This window comes from Anolis carolinensis, chromosome 3 (genome assembly GCF_035594765.1).
Source record: "Anolis carolinensis isolate JA03-04 chromosome 3, rAnoCar3.1.pri, whole genome shotgun sequence".
Classification (NCBI taxonomy): Eukaryota; Metazoa; Chordata; class Lepidosauria; order Squamata; family Dactyloidae; genus Anolis; species Anolis carolinensis.
The window spans coordinates 41,881,166-41,902,171 of record NC_085843.1 but is presented as its reverse complement, the minus strand read 5'-3'; the positions used below and the strand labels follow the sequence as shown (position 1 = coordinate 41,902,171).

Sequence of the window (21,006 nt, the reverse complement as noted above, 5' to 3'; positions counted from 1 at the left end):
TATAAGCCGCTCCTCATAGGGTTTGTTCTCCAGACCATTGAACATTTTAGTCGCCCTCCTCTGGACGCTTTCCAGCTTGTCAACATCTCCCTTCAACTGTGGTGCCCAGAACTGGACACAGTATTCTAGGTGTGGTCTGACCAAGGCAGAATAGAGGGGTAGCATGACTTCCCTGGATCTAGATGCTATACCCCTATTTATGCAGGCCAGAATCCCATTGGCTTTTTTCGCCGCCGCATCACATTGTAGGCTCATGTTTAACCTGTTGTCCACGAGGACTCCAAGATCTTTTTCACACGTACTGTTGTCGAGCCAGGCATCATCCTCCATTCTGTATCTTTGCATTTCATTTTTTCTGCCGAAGTGAAGTATCTGTCCCTGTTGAACTTCATTTTGTTAGTTTCAGCCCATCTCTCTAATCTGTCAAGATCGTTTTGAATTCTGCTCCTGTCTTCTGGAGTGTTAGCTATCCCTCCCAGTTTGGTGTTGTCTGCAAACTTGATGATCGTGCCTTCTGACCCTTCGTCTAAGTCGTTAATAAAGATGTTGAACAGAACCGGGCCCAGGACGGAACCCTGCTGATGGCACTCCACTCATGACTTCTTTCCAAGATGAAGAAGATGCATTGGTGAGCACTCTTTGGGTTCCTTAGCTTAGCCAATTACAGATCCACCTGACCGTAGTTTTGCCTAGCCCACATTTGACTAACTTATTTGCCAGAAGGTCATGGGAGACCTTGTCGAAGGCCTTACTGAAATCCAGGTATGCTACATCCACGGCATTCCCTGCATCTACCCAGCTTGTAACTTTATCAAAAAAAGAGATCAGATTAGACTGGCATGATTTGTTTTCGTTAAATCTTTGTTGACTATTAGCAATGACTGCATTTGTTTCTAAGTGTTTGCAGACCACTTCCTTAATTATCTTTTCCAGAATCTTGAAGATAAGGACCACATTCAGCTTCTCCTTCCCCACTTCCTTAGGCTGTAAATTGTAAATTTTTATCATTTATAATATTCTTTTTGAGTTTATTGAAAAACTGTGAAACAGCAAATCCGTAAAAAGTGAACCGCAAAGTAGTGAGGGAACACTGTACAGTGAAGACATCTGCTCTTGCGTTTTGCTACTCTGCTGCTGAATATACATGCCCAGTGTGGAATACATCTCACCACATTAAAACAGTGGGAGAAGGGATTTCTCATAAAGCAGAGCTTTAAGTCTTAGTTCCCAGTTTTTCCTTGCCTGCGGAGTGAAGGGTTTGCAGGCCGGACAAGAAACACACTTTTTGAAAGATGCAGTAGCCATTATACAACCCAAGTCCAGGCAGCCAGAAGAAGAATAACCGTTAACCAGTCCAGGTCAGGAGGGGAGATAGACGAGTAATCCAAAAACAATCCGAGTCATAAGGTAAGGTATAGGGTTTTTTTTTAGAGAGGTTCCAAACTTGCTGCAACTAAGGCGGCGGAAACAGGAACTAAAGCTGCAGCCCCTTCCACAACCTATATGGCCTGCTGTGGAGGGTGAGCGGGGCTACAGCCACAACCCTGAAAGCTTTACAGAGGTTTCCACTAATTGCTGCACAGGTGTATCAGATATCATATGTGCTACTTTCACCAGAGACCAGAAGGAGAAAAACAAATCATGAGAATTTCCAACGGTAACTATAATATTACACTGTCAAATAAAAAAACACACTTGTAAGAATATGATAAAATATTTTTATTTGATAAAAATAGTTTTACAACTTGGACAGAATAAAGTTTTCTCACAACTGTCTCATTTACATGTTTTATTTTTAGTGCTGTATTGGAGTTCTTGACATATTTTTTCGCATTAATACATGAGCTTGACACAACAATGCAGAGGATCCTGGAACCACTTCCAGGCTTACATTCAATAAACTGGATATGTATGGCATAGCCAGTTACATGTAGTATAAGGCAGTTCTTGTGCAAGGAATACCTTATTTCAGTTTTCCCCAGAGATGAAAGGCATAATGCCAAACAATTTTAACTTGATAAAGGACTTAATGTGCATCTTTTTTGTTATAGCAACTGAGAGGAAACATGAGCAACAGGGTACCAGGGAAAGAAGGCACACCAGTGAAAGTAATCTCTCTAATGGTGCTATATGCAGCTTGATGGAGACAATTTTATTGAATGTATAGCAAGGGGAGAAGCTAAGCTTCCCCTCCTTATCTTCCTTGGTCCTAAAGTTGCCCAGGCTTCCAAAAAGCTTGTGCGTTAATAAAACACATAAACTGCATTCACACAATATTATGCCTAGTTTGTCTTAAAGACATTTTAAAAAACATATTAAAAGTCCAGCTTTCTCTCTTGATTATCTTATCATTTGCTTCACAAATCTGCCAGGGTATAGGTTCTCACTCTTTCCTGTTAATAGTGGTTAATTTATTTTTAGAAGGCATCTGGAATATGGCTACTTGTTCTTCAATCTGAGGCAACTGTAAATGTGAGATGGAAGGCAGGTTTTAAACCAAGAAATGTTTGTTTCCCATGACGTTGCACTTGACAACACACCATCCATTGGACCGCTAAACAGACCTCGTTACAAAGGTAGCTAAAAAATCCTAATGGTATGAATAAACCTGTCTGAATTTATATCAGTATTAGTATTCTTAGTGAACCGTAGCCTTTAAAGAGGTCAACATTTAAATTCCAATCCAATTTCAAGCTCCCTATACACTTGGAACCAGTAGCATGCTGCTTGTGTGTATCAGAAGATGGATCTCAAACAAGACTGTCAAGTTCAGTACTGAAAATACAATAATACAATGGGATTTCATATTCACACATGAACATTCTTACTTAATGAAGGACAACATTAAATGATCAGTTATCACATGACACTAGGAACAGGCCTTAAAATAAAGAGCTTCTCATAATAAGCCTAAAATCCAATTGCTAATCTCAGTTGAAGCAGATCAATTTAATTAGTAGAACTTAAAAGAAATGCTGACTTACCAAGTTTTCACAGAGTTATGGAGCCTCTAACTGGGGCTATGAACTAGATTTAAGTAGACCTAAGGCTTTTTTTTCCTCCCCTTCTACATGGAAAATACTGCCTTATTAGAAGCTACACAGCAGCCCTTGTAGATTTTGCTGCATTTACATGAACACATCTGCTAATATTATCACAGCTCAGCATAATACAGTATTATATACATGTAACTTACATCAACAAAGCTTTAAAAAGCAGGCCCAGGGAAATCAGAGGAAATACCAATAACGACAAACTTCCACTCAGTGTTGTCAACGTCTTTGTCTATAATTTGAAATACTAATAGTTGGGCAGAAATTCAAATCCAAGAGGATTTCTTTTATTTGAGCAGATTTTGCCAGACAATATTGCTGTTGGTTCATTCTTCCAGTCACTGTCTACTATCAAGAGCTTAAATATAACAGCTTAACAGACTGTTAACATGTCTATACACAGGAGCTGAATAAAGCCTTGAAAGGAACATAGATTTGGTATATCTGCTCACAGTGACCCGCCATGTCTATAAATTAAGAGGTACAACCGGTATTTTCATGAGGTCAGAAGTCAACACTCATTTTATTTACTTCAATCTAATGGGCAAGGACAATTACAGAAAACTAAACTTTTAGTGCACTGGTTAGCAAAGTACAGTTCTCCAGGTGCTGTTGTACTGAAGCTCCCATTAACCTTAATCACCATAACCAGTGGTGACAGATGCTGGGATGTATACTACAACAACTTCTGGAGGGCCACATTGCCCACTCCTGCTTTAGAGATGCCAAAAGGCAGACAAGACATACAACAATGTGGAAAATATTTGTGTGTGAAAATGAGAGCTCTTTAACATTCAGGAGTGCAACATCTCCATGACGATGTTCTTTCACTGCCAACTTGAAGGTCACAATTGATTCCAGCTCTTGGCTATGCTCGAGTTCCAGTATCTTAGAGACTCAGTTTTCCAAAAGCATTATCAACATGGACAGAGACAGTTTAAAAAACCCATATTCCACTGATGGCTTTATGGCTTGTTTGTCACAAGAGAAAGAGGGAAATCAGCAAGTCAGATCTCCCCTACAGAGAACAAAATTGTCTCTCTGAGACCATGTTTTTATAAATACTATTCTTACTTATGTAAGATACAGTTCAGTACATTCTGTTACTAACCTATGCTACTAATATAGTACAAATATTGGTCAAGTACAGTTCAGGTAACAGTTTGGAAATAACCACATGTCAATACATTAATAAATAAGAAACTGCATATATAAAATAGATCCCTCTTGCTTGGGGACATGTTGAACAAACTGAAAGTCTGCATTTTTAAGCACCATTTTCTGTGGTGTTGTTTCTCCTCCTCCTCTCCTTCCTCCGGTAATTTGCGATAATACTGCATGTGCCACTGATGAAGAATATTACCGATATGACAGCAAAGTAACCTGCATAGATCATGAACTGGGGGGGGGGGGGAGATAGTGAAAGGAGAAAAAAATGAACAGTTTAGCATGATGACAAGGATACCTGATGCTGAAAAGGGATGGGGGATCATTTGGTGTGACAAATGGTTTATTGCTTGGGTTTTGCCAGGGAAGGGGAGGAAAGGGGAGTAACCATTTAGATTTTTTGACTTTATTTTGATTTGCTGTATCACATCTGTGTTCTATTTAACTCACTGTCCTTTTCCCTAGACCCATTCTTTAGATGTATTCAAATAGGAAACTAATTTAGAACAAAAGTTCCATTTTAAAATTAAGCAAACAGCACTGTTAAATTCTTGCACATTCTGTGATCTCAATAAGCCAGGCAATGGTATGTATTTCCACCATCTGTGGCCATCCTCATTAAACATAGGAAATTATACAAATCCAGTACCACCCAAAAGCCTACAAGGAGAGGATGGCAGTCCATCTCACATTTTGAAGACAAGATAAAAATCGTTACCATTAAAGATGAACCTCTCCTTTTTTCCTAGGCAGTTAAAATAGAATGTTAGACCTACCTGGGTAAATATGTCTAGCCCAAGTCCTCTGGCATCAACAACTATCAAAGTTAGCAGTGTCTGCAATGCCAGGGCGATGAATGTGTTGACACCAAAAACTAGGGCATAGCGCTCTACACTGAGATTTGTAGCAATCTGGAACCTGAACAGAAAACAACAGTGGAAAGATTAAACACAATGATTTTTAGCAGAGAAGACAACAAGCAGAATTCTTCCGAGTTCATTATTGAAGGAACTGGGTGACAAACTGGGTATGTCATTGCTAATTTCACATACAGAACTGCTTCAATCACAGAAAAGGCTAGGAAAACTCACTACAATTCCCTATCCATCATGGTGATTAAGGCTTGAGAGAACTTTCCCTAGCTCTTATCACAGCTTTTAAAAGAAATCTGTATATATCAGCAGCAAGGGGATCAAATCTTCTAATACTCTGTGGCTTATATCTCCCTGCAACACTACCATGTACACATCACCAAAAGCTTTGGAATGATAATGAAAAACTTGAGCTTAAAAGGGTATCTGATTAGGACTCCAAAGAGCAAACCTGCAGGAAATAGAAATGTTCAGCAATCCTCCAGTGTACTTTGCTTTTCAGACATTGGGCCCTTCATTTTATCTTTCTATGGATGGAGAACCTCTTACATCCCAATGGAGAAATCAATGTGAAAGAGGGAGTTTTCAGGGGGGTATGTTACAGTAGTAGGCAAGTCAAAGAATCAGAGAGATCAAAGGTGCTGGCATATTTCATTTTAAAACTGTCACTCTAAAGGGAGTATCAGGGAGGCATTTCAACCTTTCAGAATAGGGAAAAACAATATAAATGCATGGAGATTATCAGATAATGGAGTCATGGAAAAGGGACTATGGTATCTGCAAAGTCTCTGAAGTCCAAATTGAGACTCCTAAAGATTTCTCCCAGAGGTCTAGATTTGGTCCCAGAATCTGATACGCATACGTCCAATTTTCTCCTTAAATACGTATTTCCATAAGAAGTAACCTTAATTCATTGACACATAATCCAAGATACACTGTTGATGTTTCCCAGCCAACACAAAATCAAAGACGTCTGACTGGTTGAACAATCTCAAGATGACAATTACAGGAAACCAAGATTAACATGCCCACAATAACCTGATTTGTAGTGCAGGGAGGAAAGATGAATTGCAGGAATACTAACCACCATGATCATCATATAAAATGAATTGATATCAGATTTGAAAATACAAGATGCAAAACTATAAGAATGGAAGAGAAAAACTAGCTAATTTGAAATCCAGTTGAAAAGAACTTGGTAAGGTTCAAAATAAAATGCAACGGCAATGCAATCTCAGCATTGTACTAAATACCTTTCTGGGTTGCAGTGAACAAATTGCTATGTGGGAGTATAATCCAATCCCACTCTATTTGATTTATGAAAGATAATGAGCGAATGCTCTGGTGACAATTTAGTCAATTCAAGTATGATTTCAGATGTGGAAGTTGAAGCAAGAAACTGCTAAAAAAAACTAGGTACATTTAGCTTATATCTGACTATGAACAGGATACAAAGCAGTCATTGTAACAACACTTTAAAACAATTCTGAACTGCGGTTTACCAGATGTCAGAAGACCATAAAAGACTGAAATTGCATAACCAAAAATGCAGTCCAGTTCTATGCATATTTAGTTGTTTCCTAGAAATAATTCAAAATTAAACAAAATTGAGCTTAAAGAGCTATGAATTGGTAAACACATCCTCTAGTCTTTCCAATGTTAAAAGCTCTGCTTTTAATTTGAATTCACTAGGTTCAACCAAAAAAGGAGGAGACTCAAAAAAGGAATGTCACAGCCCCTTTAAGACAAATTGGTTTTGATTGTAGCATGAGTTTTCATGGATATGAACCCACCTTTTCAGTGGCAGTTCTGAGTGGCCTCAGATATAAAGCATATTTATATAATTATGGGAGTGTGACAGAATGCAATATTACATGCAGAACTGCTACATTATATCTCACTGCCACAATGGTCTAAATATGCCCTAGGCTGAAACAATGGGTTTATCCCCATGAAACCCATGCTAAAGTAAAAACCAGCTTGCCTTAAAGGTTCTACCACATTCCCTTTTTTCCACTTTCCATCTTCGTTTTTCTATAAAAAAGACTAGCACAGGCATTTCTTTGAAAACTAGGTTCAACCAAAGTATTCAACTTTCCCATGCTTATAACTTGGGCTAAGACGTCTTCTTTTTTGGGTTAAATCCAGAGAGTGGATATTATGTGGCTTTCTGAAGTCTTCAAAAAATAGCGACCAAAGCTGTGTTCAGTTAGGTTGTCTATATATTGACAACATTTGCAGGGAAATACTTACGTTGCTACTGTGATGAGCAGCATATAGACAATTCGGAAAACTACATAGGAAGTGTAGCACACCCAGATGTTACGAATGGTGTCCATGATATACACAGCCGCAGCAATTAACAGGGAGAACATGGCTAAGACGATCTCACCCCAAGTAGCCCAAGATATTTTTACATGGCCTGCACCAAACACAGCCACAGCTCCTACAAATGCAAAAACCAACAAGTAAGTCTCCTACAACACTTCTATCCAAAATGTATATATTTTTACATTTTTTTACCATTTTTTACCATTTTTTTACATATGTATACATTTTGAAGACATTTCTTGTAAAAGGTTATTAGATATCAAGAATTAGAATAAACAGGAAACCCAGTTTCAGTCAGTATTCCTCCAAGTACCTATAATTTCACAGAGCTCAGAGTAAATAGATTTTGAATCAGCACTTTTACAAACTTTACACTAGCATTTTCTAAGGCAAGAAACAGCACATTTGTATCTTGAATTAAGATGAATGATAAACTTAAGCATCCTGTTAGCTGGTTATCTAATCCTAATATTAATTTATATATTATTAAAATAAGAACTAGATTAATAATAAGTTTACAGTTATTATGGTATCACATTATTATTAAATATTATTTCAAATGACTTCTTATGTTACTCAAAGGTTATACAACAACCCATGACATTGTAAAAGCTTGTCAAAACAAGCTTGTTTTGCTTGCTGGAAAAACAAATAGAGATTGCCTAATTGTTTCATCCTGAAGGAATTTCAGGAGAACAAAGCCAAGTTGCAAGCGTTTACTAACTAAAACTTCAAGGGAAGGAGTCAAGGCAGAGCCTTTCCAAAAGGGCACACATACACACAGTAGTCCGCTCCTATGCTACAAACATTATTCAGTTTGTGGTTGTTGTACAGTAAAGCCTGTGAAACCAAAATCATGTTTGTTCCAGCAGGTATGGTGTTAAGACATACGAACTTCTGAGCATGCTTGTTTTGGATTACTTCTCCAGAAGACTGCCATAAACACCCTTATCTCCAGACAGAATTCCAAAACATTACTAAGCGGTTAGCACAAGCGACTGAGTCAACTCAGTCACATGAAACTCATCAAACAAAAATGTGATTGAACACTTTTTAGATAATGTGGCATTTCCCTGTACTACAAAGTACCAGGTTTAGCAACATACCAATACTATAAGTAAGGTAAACTGAATGCTTAGTATCCCTATGGCATACATTTCTCCTAATGGGAGTTTAAAAAGAGGAAACATACCCAACAATGTGGAAGCAGCTTCCACACCACCATTGTAGATCTCTGAGGTCTGAGAAGGTTGCACCTTTTCCCACAGGCCTTGAGTGTAGTTTACCACCTGGAAGTAGCCACAAGTGGAGAGTGCCCACCAGACAGACCAACACAGCAGAGTTCGAGAAGAGTAACACTGGAGGAAATCCTGCCAGAGCTCTTTTATTACCTTCCCAATGTCCACCTTCTGCTCCTATAAAGATCAGAAACATTCAAGTAATCTTTCTACCCAAGCAAGAGACATTTGCATCCATAGCATTGACAATGATACACCCGAACAGGGAAAAATAAAAACCTATGTTTATTCAAGAGGAAGCAACCATAAATAGCGATGACTGGCTCTTTAACCACAAAAACAAATCCATGACAAAGTTTTAGAAGCTTATATATATATATCATGATGTCTGTACAGCACATGGTTTGCCCAGTTTGTGGATCACAAGTATCAAGGATAAATATGCATGCTACCACAAGGCCTTTTGATGTGTCTCAGATAACTGTATAGCATTCCCCAAATAGTCAGACCTTTCGCCAGGTAGATTTAGATTAATCATCAAAATCTGAATATAAACATTAAAAAATCTATGAACCACAAAGCAATCTCAACAAATCTGATCAAAATCTGTTTTAATATTTATCCTAATTTGAGATTGAGTTCCAGTCAAGAAAATAATGGGAGGGATAGGCACAGAACTGTTTATCACTTATAGCAATATGTAGTTTTGAAGTAAAGACAGAAAGCATTAGTTCCTGCTATTCATCCATGTCCTCATCCAAGAAGTAGAAACTGAATCACTCAGCACTACATCATTTACGAAGCCCAAGGTGTGGCCTTCCAGACATTGTTGGATTACAACACTGAGCATTCATCACTACTGACTTCTAGCTAGGCCCAATGTGAGTTGTGCTCCAGCAAAGTCTGGAAAGCTGCACTTTGTCCACCCCAATATAATCAATAATTGTAAGACAATACGGGCAATTCTAAACCTAGAGCAATGCTGGAAAACCTTTGTCCTTCCAATTGTTTTAGATCATAACTCCCACAACCCTCTCTATTGATTATGCTTTGAGGAGTTTGTAGGTGTTAACATCTGAAGGAACAAATTTGCTCTATCAATGTGTTAGCAAATTAAAAACTGTTCTAATAAATGTTATGGGCTGCAGAATGGAAGTTAGGACTGATGCAGCAGATTTTTTTTGCGTGTCAGGAGCAACTTGAGAAACTGCACGTTGCTTCTGGTGTGAGAGTATTGGCTGTCTACAAGAACCTTGCCCAGGGGACACCTGTATGTTTGATGTTTTACCATCCTGTGGGAGGCTTCTCTCATGTCCCCGCATGGGGAGCTGGAGCTGACAGAGGGAGCTCACCTGCTCTCCCCAGATTTGAACTGCCAACCTATCGGTAAGTAGTCCTGCCAGAACAAAGATTTAATCCACTGCGCCACTGGAGGCACGATGCCTATAATTACCTAGCACATTAATAGGATGACAAAATACTGGCACAGATCATTAGCAAAACTATGATGGTGGTATGTGTCAAAGTTCACATAAAAATGACTAATTATGTAATCCAATACCATGTTACCAAATGAAATTATTTCCAAAAATCTTACTCCTATCAAGCTGCCTTTCTATTCTACTACCAATTACCAAAATAAAAACTAGCATTCTGAGCACAGAAACAAGAATAGCAAACACACTGCTGTGTTGTTAAGATGAATTCTGCTTTTTTTTCTAGTAAGTAAATTAATTGGGTCTCTATAAATTATAATAGGGAAAATTTGGTTCTTCAAATGTTTTTCTCAAAGTATAAAAGAAATACAGCATTGTTTGTTTTCATCTCAGGTGACACTGCTGCTTTCCTCTATTTGCAAAATGACCCTCAACTTATCCATGGTTCATATCAAAAACCATAATATACTCTCCCAAACCTGGTCTTGACTTATACAGGAGTATATATGATAGTCTTCTTTCATAATCATATTAATAGTTAGAGCAAACACCACACCTCCAATCTGAAGAAGAATTTTGTCAGAATCATATTAAAAATGCACACCATATTCAATACACTGGCTGGTCCATGGCTACAAACATTGCAGGGAATAAGTGAAGAAATACTACTAGTGGCTGAAACAATTACATCTTGCTATGTGAAAAAAAGTATTGTTACATGTCCACTCTCTGTACTGTATATGCAAATATTTACAGTGCAGTTGGGAATATTGAATAAGAGAGGCCTGTGATACAGTCACCAACAACCAAGTTGCTATATATAAGTTACATTCTCTCGGCTTAGCTCCTTCTCCATAAATGAAGAACAGCCATAGCCTTCCCCACAGGACTTCTATTATTACAATCATGAAAAGGGTCCTAACATGTATTGTACTTTAATGTTCAAATTTATAGGGACTTTTTTGCAACAGCTCTTACTAGTGGCAAACATCCATGTGTCTTCGAAGATATGAAGAGAGAAGACAACAAAAGAGGGCAAAGTGTTTGCGCACTCAATAATAAGGGCAATGCTGAAAATGTGAGTGACTTTGTGGATTATCATCCACTCAGCATCTTCACTGGCTATATTAGCTAAGGGATTTCAGGAGTAGTGGCCAAAAAGATAGCTTTCCTATTATGTTGAATTCCCATAACTGCATATGCAAAATTGAGATGTCTCGCTTACTGTGTGAAAATCAGTATTTTCAAAAAGAAAGAAAGCATTCAGAAAGGTCCACAAACCCTCCTGGGAATATTTTTTGGAGTGTGGATAAGTGAAACTGAATATCAAATCCATGGATAAGGGGGTCCTACTCTACATTACTATTATTATTACAAAGTATTTAAAAGTGTTCAGTACCTAGAAGGTGTCATAAATATTCTGGCAATAGATATGCGATGGAAATTGCTTGTTAAACAAACACTATGAAAAGGGCTGAGAACACAGTCATTAGTCTGAAATAGTTATTATTCCAATGGGCTAACACAGTGATCAAAAGAGCATAGCAATAACTGTTTACTACTGAACAAGCATACCAGACCACATCTAATTGTTGCAGGCAGATGGTGTTTATCATAATGGGGCCAAGCACACTTAACATAGGGAGAATGAACTCTCATTCTTTGGATGTCTTTAAATAGAGACTGAATGGGAACTCTCAAAAGTACTTTAGCTTTATATTTCTGTATGGCACAGGTTGAGCTAGATGGCCCTTGTAGTACCTTCCAACTCTAAGAAAGCATTTGACAATACAACTCTAAGATTATTTGTGTCTATGAGGATTTATTTTTAAGAAATAGTTTTCCTCCCCACACCATAAAATTAAAAGGTGGAGGAATTTGGTAGAAATAATAATGACAAATAAATAAGAAATATTCCTTTTTTGTATTAAAGCTCCAAGTGCACCCCTCTAGGGACTACAATTCCCAATGTACTTCCACTAGGGAGGTGCAAACTGCACAAGATGACACACCAATATATATATATCTCTAAGGCTAAGACTCTGCTTTCTGAACTTCCTATACATATGTCCACCAGTCAGAGCTGTCATTATTACCCAATTACAATGATGTTTTGGCTCTTGTGGTTCCATCTGCACATGCTAAAAGTATGCCCAGTTGTTTTGGTGCTGCTTTTTAAAATAGTTGATTTTGTCAAATTTTCTGATATTTTAGCTACCATTTGGTCTGGTCTGGCACAGAAGGAAGTCCATGGGGGTGACAACCAGAGTTACCCACTGACTGACACCAACTCTAGTAATGCCACTGACAATTTCTCAATACAACATGCAGCCTTCACGGTTATGCTGGTTTGGGATTCTGAAAATAGTAAACAAAAAGAAGCTTTTCCAAGTTCTGCCAATATGAATGAAGATGCTTCTATCACCATGGCACTGGGAATTTCAGCAGGGAATCAATCATGGAGAAATGAGAGTGTAGAAGCTCAGAGGAATAATGTGGAAGCAATATTTGTTATGGAAGGAGAGTAGGCTACAACATCCCTGCAAAATACTGAAGAACAAACTACATTTGTCATTTGTTCAAAACCACAAATGTTTTCTCAGCTTCACAGTAATCCTTTTCTAGGAAAGCAGTGTTCAACTAGGTAACATTAATTCCATGGAATGCTAATAGCTGTGATTATCAATAGCAGCCTGGTAAACAAAACCAAATCACAAAGAACCCCTCCCCTGGTTAAGGAAGAGATTTCTAAGCCATTTCTAGTCTGTTTTACAGCATTACAAAAAAAATTCCTACTCCATGCCTCAAACTATTGCAAAAGTATACAGGCAAGTTTACCTGAATGCACTCTCCTTTTTCCTGAATGAACTATCCCCAACTTGATTTCACTGAGTCATATCTCAGTTGCCATTTCCCTAACAGCTTTACTACTTAGCTGTTTGTTTTTCCATTTGCAAAACAAATAGCTGAGCAGAGCCTGGAAAGTTTCCTCTTCGTGAGATTCTGGAGACTGCAGGCAAAAAAGTTTTTCCCCCAAGTTCTGCCATGGAATTTAATGCACATATTATCTTCACCATAATTAACACGCAAAAGTACGTAAGCAGCACCTATTCTTAGAGCTGTCCTGCCCAATAAAAAGAGGTGTTATATTTGGTTTGCTTGGATTTGTATGCTAAAAAAACTTGTTTGGACAGGAAATAGGATTCCACCAACACAATCATGCTTAGGAATATAGGCCTAGCATTTTAAAAGATCAGATACTTGAAAGCCAATTAATCAAACTGTATGTCTATGTGTATAAGTGTCTTCAAGACACTTGTCAATTGAAGGAAACTCTGTAAATTACACAGGATTTTCTTAGACAAGGAATACTCAAGAGATGGTTTGCCATTGTCTTCTTCTGAAATGTAGCCAGCAATGTCTGATATTCCTTAGCGGCCTCCCATCCAAGTACTGACCCTGCTTAGCTTCCAAGATCAAAAGGGATCTGGTGCATTCAGGATATTTGGGCCCTTAGTACATCATAGTTGATTAATCCAGCACAAATGTGCTGCCATCACCCCAATTCCCTTGCTTACCTGTTGCTCTTCGGGATGTTCTTCTATATTTAAAGGAATGTTCGATTCAACATCGTCCCACCCAGGCACCCTCTTTAAGGCAGGATCATCTTGGAGGACTGTTCCATTTCTACATTCTACAACTTTCGTCTCCTTACTGACCTGAGCATGCGAGTGATGGTGATGGAAAAAAAGACTTTTTTGTGGCATGGGCAGAAACCAGGCCACAGCAAAGGCCACCGATACGGAGGTGAGAGACACCACATTCAAAACGAAAAAAGACCAGCCAACGACAGACACCAGGATCTGCCCAGAGACAGAACCTACAGTATAACCCACAAGGGCTGCACTTCGGCAATAGCTTGTGACTTTTTGGTATAAGTTTAGGTCCACAACACTATATATGTAGGAATAATAGGCTATTTCTGTTGCAGTTACCAGTCCATAGAAAAATTCCAAGAACTGAATAGCCAAGAGTCCTTTGGCATAAAGCAGCATAAACCATGTCACAATAAGGCTTAGTCCTTGCAGGAGGATGACCGGCTTGTATCTGAGGAAGTCCGTTGCCAAGAAGACAGGGAACAGCAGCACCAGGTAAGAGTACGTCCATACTGGATAGATTTCATTGAAGACCTAGAAGCAGAAGAAATCACAAATCTTATAATACAGGAAAATTCACATTCCAAGAATAGATATTTGACTAGCAGTACTTGAGAGGTGTGAGGTCCCCGGTAGCACAGCAGGTTAAACCACTGAGCTGCTGAACTTGCTGACCAAAAGGTCGGCAGTTCAAATCTGGGGAGCAGAATGAGCACCCACTGTTAGCCCCAGCTTCTGCCAACCTAGCAGTTTGAAAACATGTAAATGTAAGTAGATCAATAGGTACTGCTCCGGCGGGAAGGTAAAGGCGTTCCATGCAGTCATGCCAGCCACATGACCTTGAAGATGTCTACGGACAACGCCGGTTCTTCGGCTTAAAAATGGAGATGAGCACCAACCCGCATAGTTGGACACGACTAGACTTAATGTCAGGGGAATACCTTTACCTTTTACTTGAGATGTGTTGACAGCAGAGTTATACATTGACAGATTTTATTTATCTGAATACTTTATCCACAATAATGGGGTGCTAACAACTATATAAGAAACAATTCATGTTAAAATACAATGGTATAAAAATAGCTTACAGTGAAATAAATGAATAGCATCATACATAACAAACAAGCAAATCAACCTTCTAATGCTATTAGTAGTGTGCATCAGTAAGATCAACTATGGAAGTCAAACAACTGAGCTTTAAATCTAAAATGAAAGACGTTTCATCATCAAGATGTTCTGGACTAGAACTTCCGCAATACTTTATCAATGGCGATGCCTAGTACAGTCTAATAAGATTGGTAGGACAAAGACATGTCAAGAGTCAATGGTTCCCCCAGGCAGCTTTAAAGGTGCTTGCAAATAAAACAGATTTGATCTAAAATCAGGACAGTGAATAAAGAACAACATTCTGAAAATTGGAGAATTCCAGACATGAAACAATCAGGGCCAGCTAACACCTCCCAAAAAGAATTCCTCTAGGCAGGAATTAGCCAGGCCTTGAAGCTGCAAGGCTTTTCAGTGCTAATCAAGGTGATTAATTGCACATTCACACTTGTCTCCAACAGACAAGAGTTTTTCTCCCACCCTGGATCTTCCACAGATATATAAACCCCTCTTGCCTAGTTTTCAACAGACCTCACAACCTCTGAGTATGCCTGCCATAGATGTGGGAAAAACGTCAGGAGAGAATTCTTCTGGAACATGGCCATACAGCCCAGAAAATTCACAGCTGCCCAGATTTGAATTGTCGAAGTGTAGAAAGATCAGGTAATAAGGATATTTTCTCTAGTGAGGCCCTGAGATAAGAGGAAACTTCACAAACTCACAAGGAAATAGGAAGAAATGATCCTATGACCAGTAGTGGCTACCATGACATTCAAGCAACAAGGTGGACCAATTATTCCCTGATCCTCACAGATCTACACCAGTACATCACCACTTTTTTGGAAGGAAAAAACTCAGAAAGAACAGCTTTTTTGTGTGTATGGCTATCCTGATTTCTTTCTCTTCTAACGCTAATTCTAGATTTGCTGCACTTAACATGATTACTGACCTTGAATACAATTACAGTGGGGAAATACTTTTGCATCTTACCCAGAAATACTTACAGATTGCGGGGAAATGTTTTTGTATCTTCCCTAGAAATACACACTATTAATGCTGGCCATAATGGAGGGGAGGAAGAGTAACTTTAGAACACACATTCGGATCCTATATGCTGTTGGACCTCAATTCCCAGAAACCTCACCCAGCATAGCCCAAAGACAGAGACTTACAAAGCTGTAAGCCAACATCATCTGGGGATCTAAGGTTATGAACCACAGGATGACGATACATTTTCAAATAGGCAGGTGTATTAGCCTATTTCAACATTTAAAAAAGGAGAAAGTCCTCTGCTTCTGAACATCTTCCAGACTATAGTCCACTGAAGTTAATAATAACAACTTTATTTTTGTATTTTTAGGGACTTGGAGCGGCTTACATGGGGACGAGCCCAGTCAACATAATAAAATATAAACAAATTAAAATACATACACAATATCATAAAACAGAATAAAACAATTAAAACGACATAGCAGTTGTGACAAAATAAAAACAAGCTTGAACCAACAGCCAATGAATTCGAAATAAAATCCATTTCTAGGCATGGATGGGGGGGCTAGTGTAACTCACTTTAAAAAATAGGGCTAATGGATTAAGTTCGTAAGTCTGATGAGTGGGAATGAGCAATGTAAGATGGGGAATAATATTTTTGGATAGAGGACAATAGTAAAGTGCAAGGAAGAGATTTTACGTCCTAACTGGAGCCAGGTTATTTAGGGGAATATCTAGTCAAATGCACAGGAGAACATCCATGTTTTTAGTTCTTTACGGAAAATGGACAGGCTGGGTGCTAAACTAATCTCTCTGGGGAGAGAGTTCCACTGAGAAGGCCCTCTCTCTCGTCCCCACCAACCATCCTTGTGATGGGGGCGGGAGCAAGAGAAGAGCCTCCCCAGAAGACCTTAGAGATCGCGCAGATTCATAGAGGAAGATGCGGTCGCAAAATGTTAATGCTGAAATAAATGGTCAGTCTTAAAGGTGTCACAAAATTATTCTTCGTTCTTTTTTTGTACAGGTTTAGAAGTGTCACTGAAGTTCCCAATGTCTGAGAAACACAGTTATATACAGACCAGCTGACATAACACTGTATACCTCTGATCTGGAAACTGCTGCGAGGAAATAAGCACGAGCAGGGGGTCATGTGACTACACTAAGTTTTTTTTAAAAAAAACTGAGAGTTCACGAGCATTCATTAAAAAAAACCAGTGACCAAACTGAATGAAAACTTGGAGGACTCGATGCGTCACACAGCCCTATGATAATATCTGCAGTAAATTTTCCCATGATCTGCAACAACTGAAGATCATGTGTATATGATGCATAGTCAGCCCTCTGTACCCAGAGTCTCTATCCACTGATTCAACCATCCATGGTTTGAAAATGTTCCCAAAAGGAATTTCAAAAACAAAAACAACAAACCTGGATTTTGACATTTTAGACAGGGCACACCATTTTACGATGCCATTCTATATATTGATGCTTGAGGAAGGAATCCTAAAGGATTTCAACTGGCTTAGCCTCAGAAGGAAAATGTTATGCTCAAAATGCTTGCTGGACAGCTGCTCATTTAACATTAATTTGAAATTGTTTGAAGTAGAACAAGATATACTTGTCCTAAGCAGCTTGTTCCATATGCGAACTGTGCTAGAGAACACTGGCAAGCCTGCTTATGATTTTACTTTTCAAGGCAGCAAAAGTCTCCTTGTTTACTGAAACTTAGTAACACTTGGAAGAGCTGAAATTGTTTTCCTGGACTGGATTCTCACTGACCATCAACATTCATGCCTTTAATTACTGGTTTACTAAATCCAAATCCTATAATTCTGTTTTTGTTTCTTCTACCTTTTCATTATTCATCTTCCACAAAAAAAAAATGAAGACCAAAGTCAAATATATCTATCCTTGCCCTCCAGCACAGAAACATTACCATATTCAGGAACCTAGGTAGGCGAACCCTCGATAGATAGGCACAAAAGTGTTCATGGATTTGCAAGAAACTGACAACTAGTGACACACCAGTTGCATTTTCTTTTTGCAGCAACTTTGAATCAGAAGAGAAGAGATGTTAAGTCAGTTGTGCTGCTTGTGCGACAAGTGAAGCTCTGGGCAATCCTTACAAAATTCAAATGCTGTACACACGGAGGACCATACTACACTGACAGTGCAGTCATAATGACAAAAGGAAGTCACAGACCCATCTGTCGATTCGATGCTTCACTTCCCCACTGGTGCACCTTCTTCCCCTTTCTCTCAATGAACATAAAGCTGCCCAAGATCTCACATTGGCACATAACTGCCAATCCTGAGTTCAGGGTGAGGTCCTTTATTCAGGCTTCAGGAAACAAAATCCAGTGATCAAACAAGATTATAACTCCCAGGATCCTATAAGCACCGAGCCACGGCAGCTAAAGTCATTGCTATAGTTGCTGGTGCCTTGGCAAACTACAACTCCCAGGATCCAACAGCACTCAGCCATAACAGCTAAATTACTATAGAATGACTGGTGGCAAGTTACAATTCCCAGGATCCCATAAGCACTGAGGAATGCCAGCTAAAGTAATTACTAAAGAGTTACTAGTGGCAAACTACAGCTCCCAGGGTCCCATAAGCACTGAGCCATGTCAGCTAGATTCATTGTTATAGAGTTGCTGGTGCCTTAGCAAACTATAACTCCTAGGACACTACAGCACTGAGCCATGGTAGCTAAAATAATTACTATAAAGTTACTAGTGGTAAAGTATAACTCCCAGGGCCTCATAAACACAGAGCCATGGCAGCTAAAGTCCTTGCTATAGAGTTACTAGTGGCAAACTACAGCTCCCAGGGTACCATAACTACCATGCTATGGAAATTAGAGTCACTGCTATAGAGTTAGTAGTGGCAAACTACAACTCCCAGGGGCCCATAAGCACAGAGCCATGGCAGCTAAAGTCATTGCTATAGAGTTGCAAGTGGCAAACTACAACTCCCAAGGACCCATAAGCACTGAGCCGTGGCATCTAAAGTCATTGCTATAGAGTTACTAGTGGCAAACTACAACTCCCAGGGCCCCATAAGCACAGAGCCATGGCAACTAAAATAATTACTATAAAGTTACTAGTGGTAAAGTATAACTCCCAGGGCCCCATAAGCATAGAGCCATGGCAGCTAAAGTCATTGCTATAGAGTTACTAGTGGCAAACTACAACTCCCAGGGCCCCATAAGCACAGAGCCATGGCAGCTAAAGTCATTGCTATAGAGTTACTAGTGGCAAACTACAACTCCCAAGGCCCCATAAGCACTGAGCCATGGCAGCTAAGGTAATTACTATAAAGCGACGAGTGGTAAATATAACTCCCGGGATCCCATAAGAACTGAGCCATGACAGCTAAAGTAACTGCTACAGAGTTACTAGTGTCAAACTACACCTCCCAGGATCCCTTAAGCACCGCGCTATGGTAATTAGAGTCACTGCAATAGAGTTAGTAGTGACAAACTACAACTCCTAGGGTCCCATAAGCACTGAGCCCTGTCAATGTGGGCCCATGCCAATGAGGGGGGCGGCTAGCTACCTGGGTTTCGGTGAGGTTCTTGTCTGGCCCGAGCAGGTAAGGCGTGAGGAAGGGCTCGGAGGGCCGGAGGTTGGCGAAGAAGCCGTAGGCGCAGAGGGCGGCGGTGGGCAGGGGCCAGCCCAGGGCGAGAGGGGCGCGCGGGGACCTGGACCGGAGCCCGACCCGCCCCGCCGACGGCGCTTCCATCCGAGGGCCCCGCCGAGGGGCTGCTCCCGCCGCCGCCCGCCCGCCCAGCGAGACGAGGCTCAGCTCGCCTCCCGGCACGGAGAAACCCGGCGGCAGCGGCTCCCCACGCTTCGCAAAGGCACCTTGTGCTTCTCCCAAGCCCCGCCCCGCCACTTCCGGTTCTGCGGAGGGACGCCTCCTCTTTTTGGCGGGGATGGACAGCGAAGTAGGCGGGGGAAAAGGTCCTGTCACTTTACATTATGCGCTCAAAGTCATGTTTTCACCAGCTTTTGAAAATGAAAAAAACTGAAAAGTTTTCATGTTGTTTTATTTCCTGCTAGCATGGGGACACGGCGGTGCCCGGGTTATTTGAAAAGGGCATTTGTCGGCTGGGTTCAGGGCTCGCTGGATAAGGGTGAACTACAACTCCCAGCGTCCTATAAGCACTGAACCATGGCAGCTAAAGTCATTGCTATAGATTTACTAGTGGCAAACTACAACTCCCAGGGCCCCATAAGCACCGAACCATAGCAATGAGAGTAACTGCTATAGAGTTACTTGTGGCAAACTACAACTCTCAGGGTCCCATAAGCACTGAGTCATTGTAATATAGTTCCTAGTGCCTTGGCAAACTATAACTCCCATGATCCCAGGCCTGTATGCACAGGGGGCCATGTTGGGTCTTTGTGCCAAGTTTGGTGCAGATCCAATGTCGGCTGGGTTCAGTGCTCTGTGGATAAGGGTGAACTACAACTCCCAGTATCAATGTCAATTCCCACAAACCCCTGCAGTACATTCAGTTGGTCATGGGGCTTCTCTGTGCCAAGTTTGGTCCCGATCCATTGTCATTGGAGTCACAGTTTCTTTGGATGCAGGTGAATTCCCAGAAAGCAAGATCAATTTCCCCCAAACGTCTCCAGTATGTTCTGTTGGTTATGGGGAGTCTGTGTGCCAAGTTTGGTCCAGGTCCGTCATTCGTGTGGGTCGCAGTGGTCTCTGAAAGTGAGTGAAGGTACTGTAAATCCCATTATCCATGACAAGTTGCGTGATTTTAATTGCTGATTTTCATTTAATTGGTTTTAATCATTTATGTTTTAATGTTTGATTTTAATTGTAATGGTATTTTTGGAATTTGTATGTGGGGAATTGGATTGCTGCTGGTTGTAAGGCAGCTCTGAGTCCCCTTTGGGATGAGAAGGGCAGGATATAAAAACAAATAAAACAAATAAAGTTTGGTCCAGATCCATCGTTGGTTGGGCTCACAGTGCTCTCTGGATGTAGGTGAACTACAACTACACCAAATCAAGATCAGTTCCCCCCAAACCTGGTCATGGGGATTCTGTGTGCCAAATTTGGCCCAGGCCCATTGTCAGTGGGGGGATCACAGTGCTCTGCCTTGATACAAGGCGAACTACAACTTCCATCATGTTGAG

At 40.2% G+C, this 21,006-nt stretch overlaps 1 protein-coding gene across 2 annotated transcripts; it reads right to left on the bottom strand.

The window, feature by feature from the left end:
• Positions 1–1,704: 1,704 nt before the first annotated feature.
• slc19a2 (solute carrier family 19 member 2) lies at positions 1,705–19,777 on the bottom strand. Of its 2 annotated transcripts, none has more exons than XM_062974783.1 (6): positions 19,409–19,777; positions 13,817–14,287; positions 8,616–8,838; positions 7,346–7,538; positions 4,997–5,138; positions 1,705–4,452 (listed from the first exon to the last, which is right to left on the bottom strand). In XM_062974783.1, exons 1-6 carry the CDS (start codon positions 19,592–19,594, stop codon positions 4,321–4,323), a joined length of 1,347 nt encoding a protein of 448 aa, XP_062830853.1. In that variant the 5' UTR covers positions 19,595–19,777; the 3' UTR covers positions 1,705–4,320. The 2 variants fall into 2 exon arrangements, with proteins under 2 accessions (XP_062830853.1, XP_003219239.1); XM_003219191.3 differs by having other exon boundaries at positions 13,676–14,287; positions 19,409–19,745.
• Between the last annotated feature and the right edge of the window lie 1,229 nt (positions 19,778–21,006).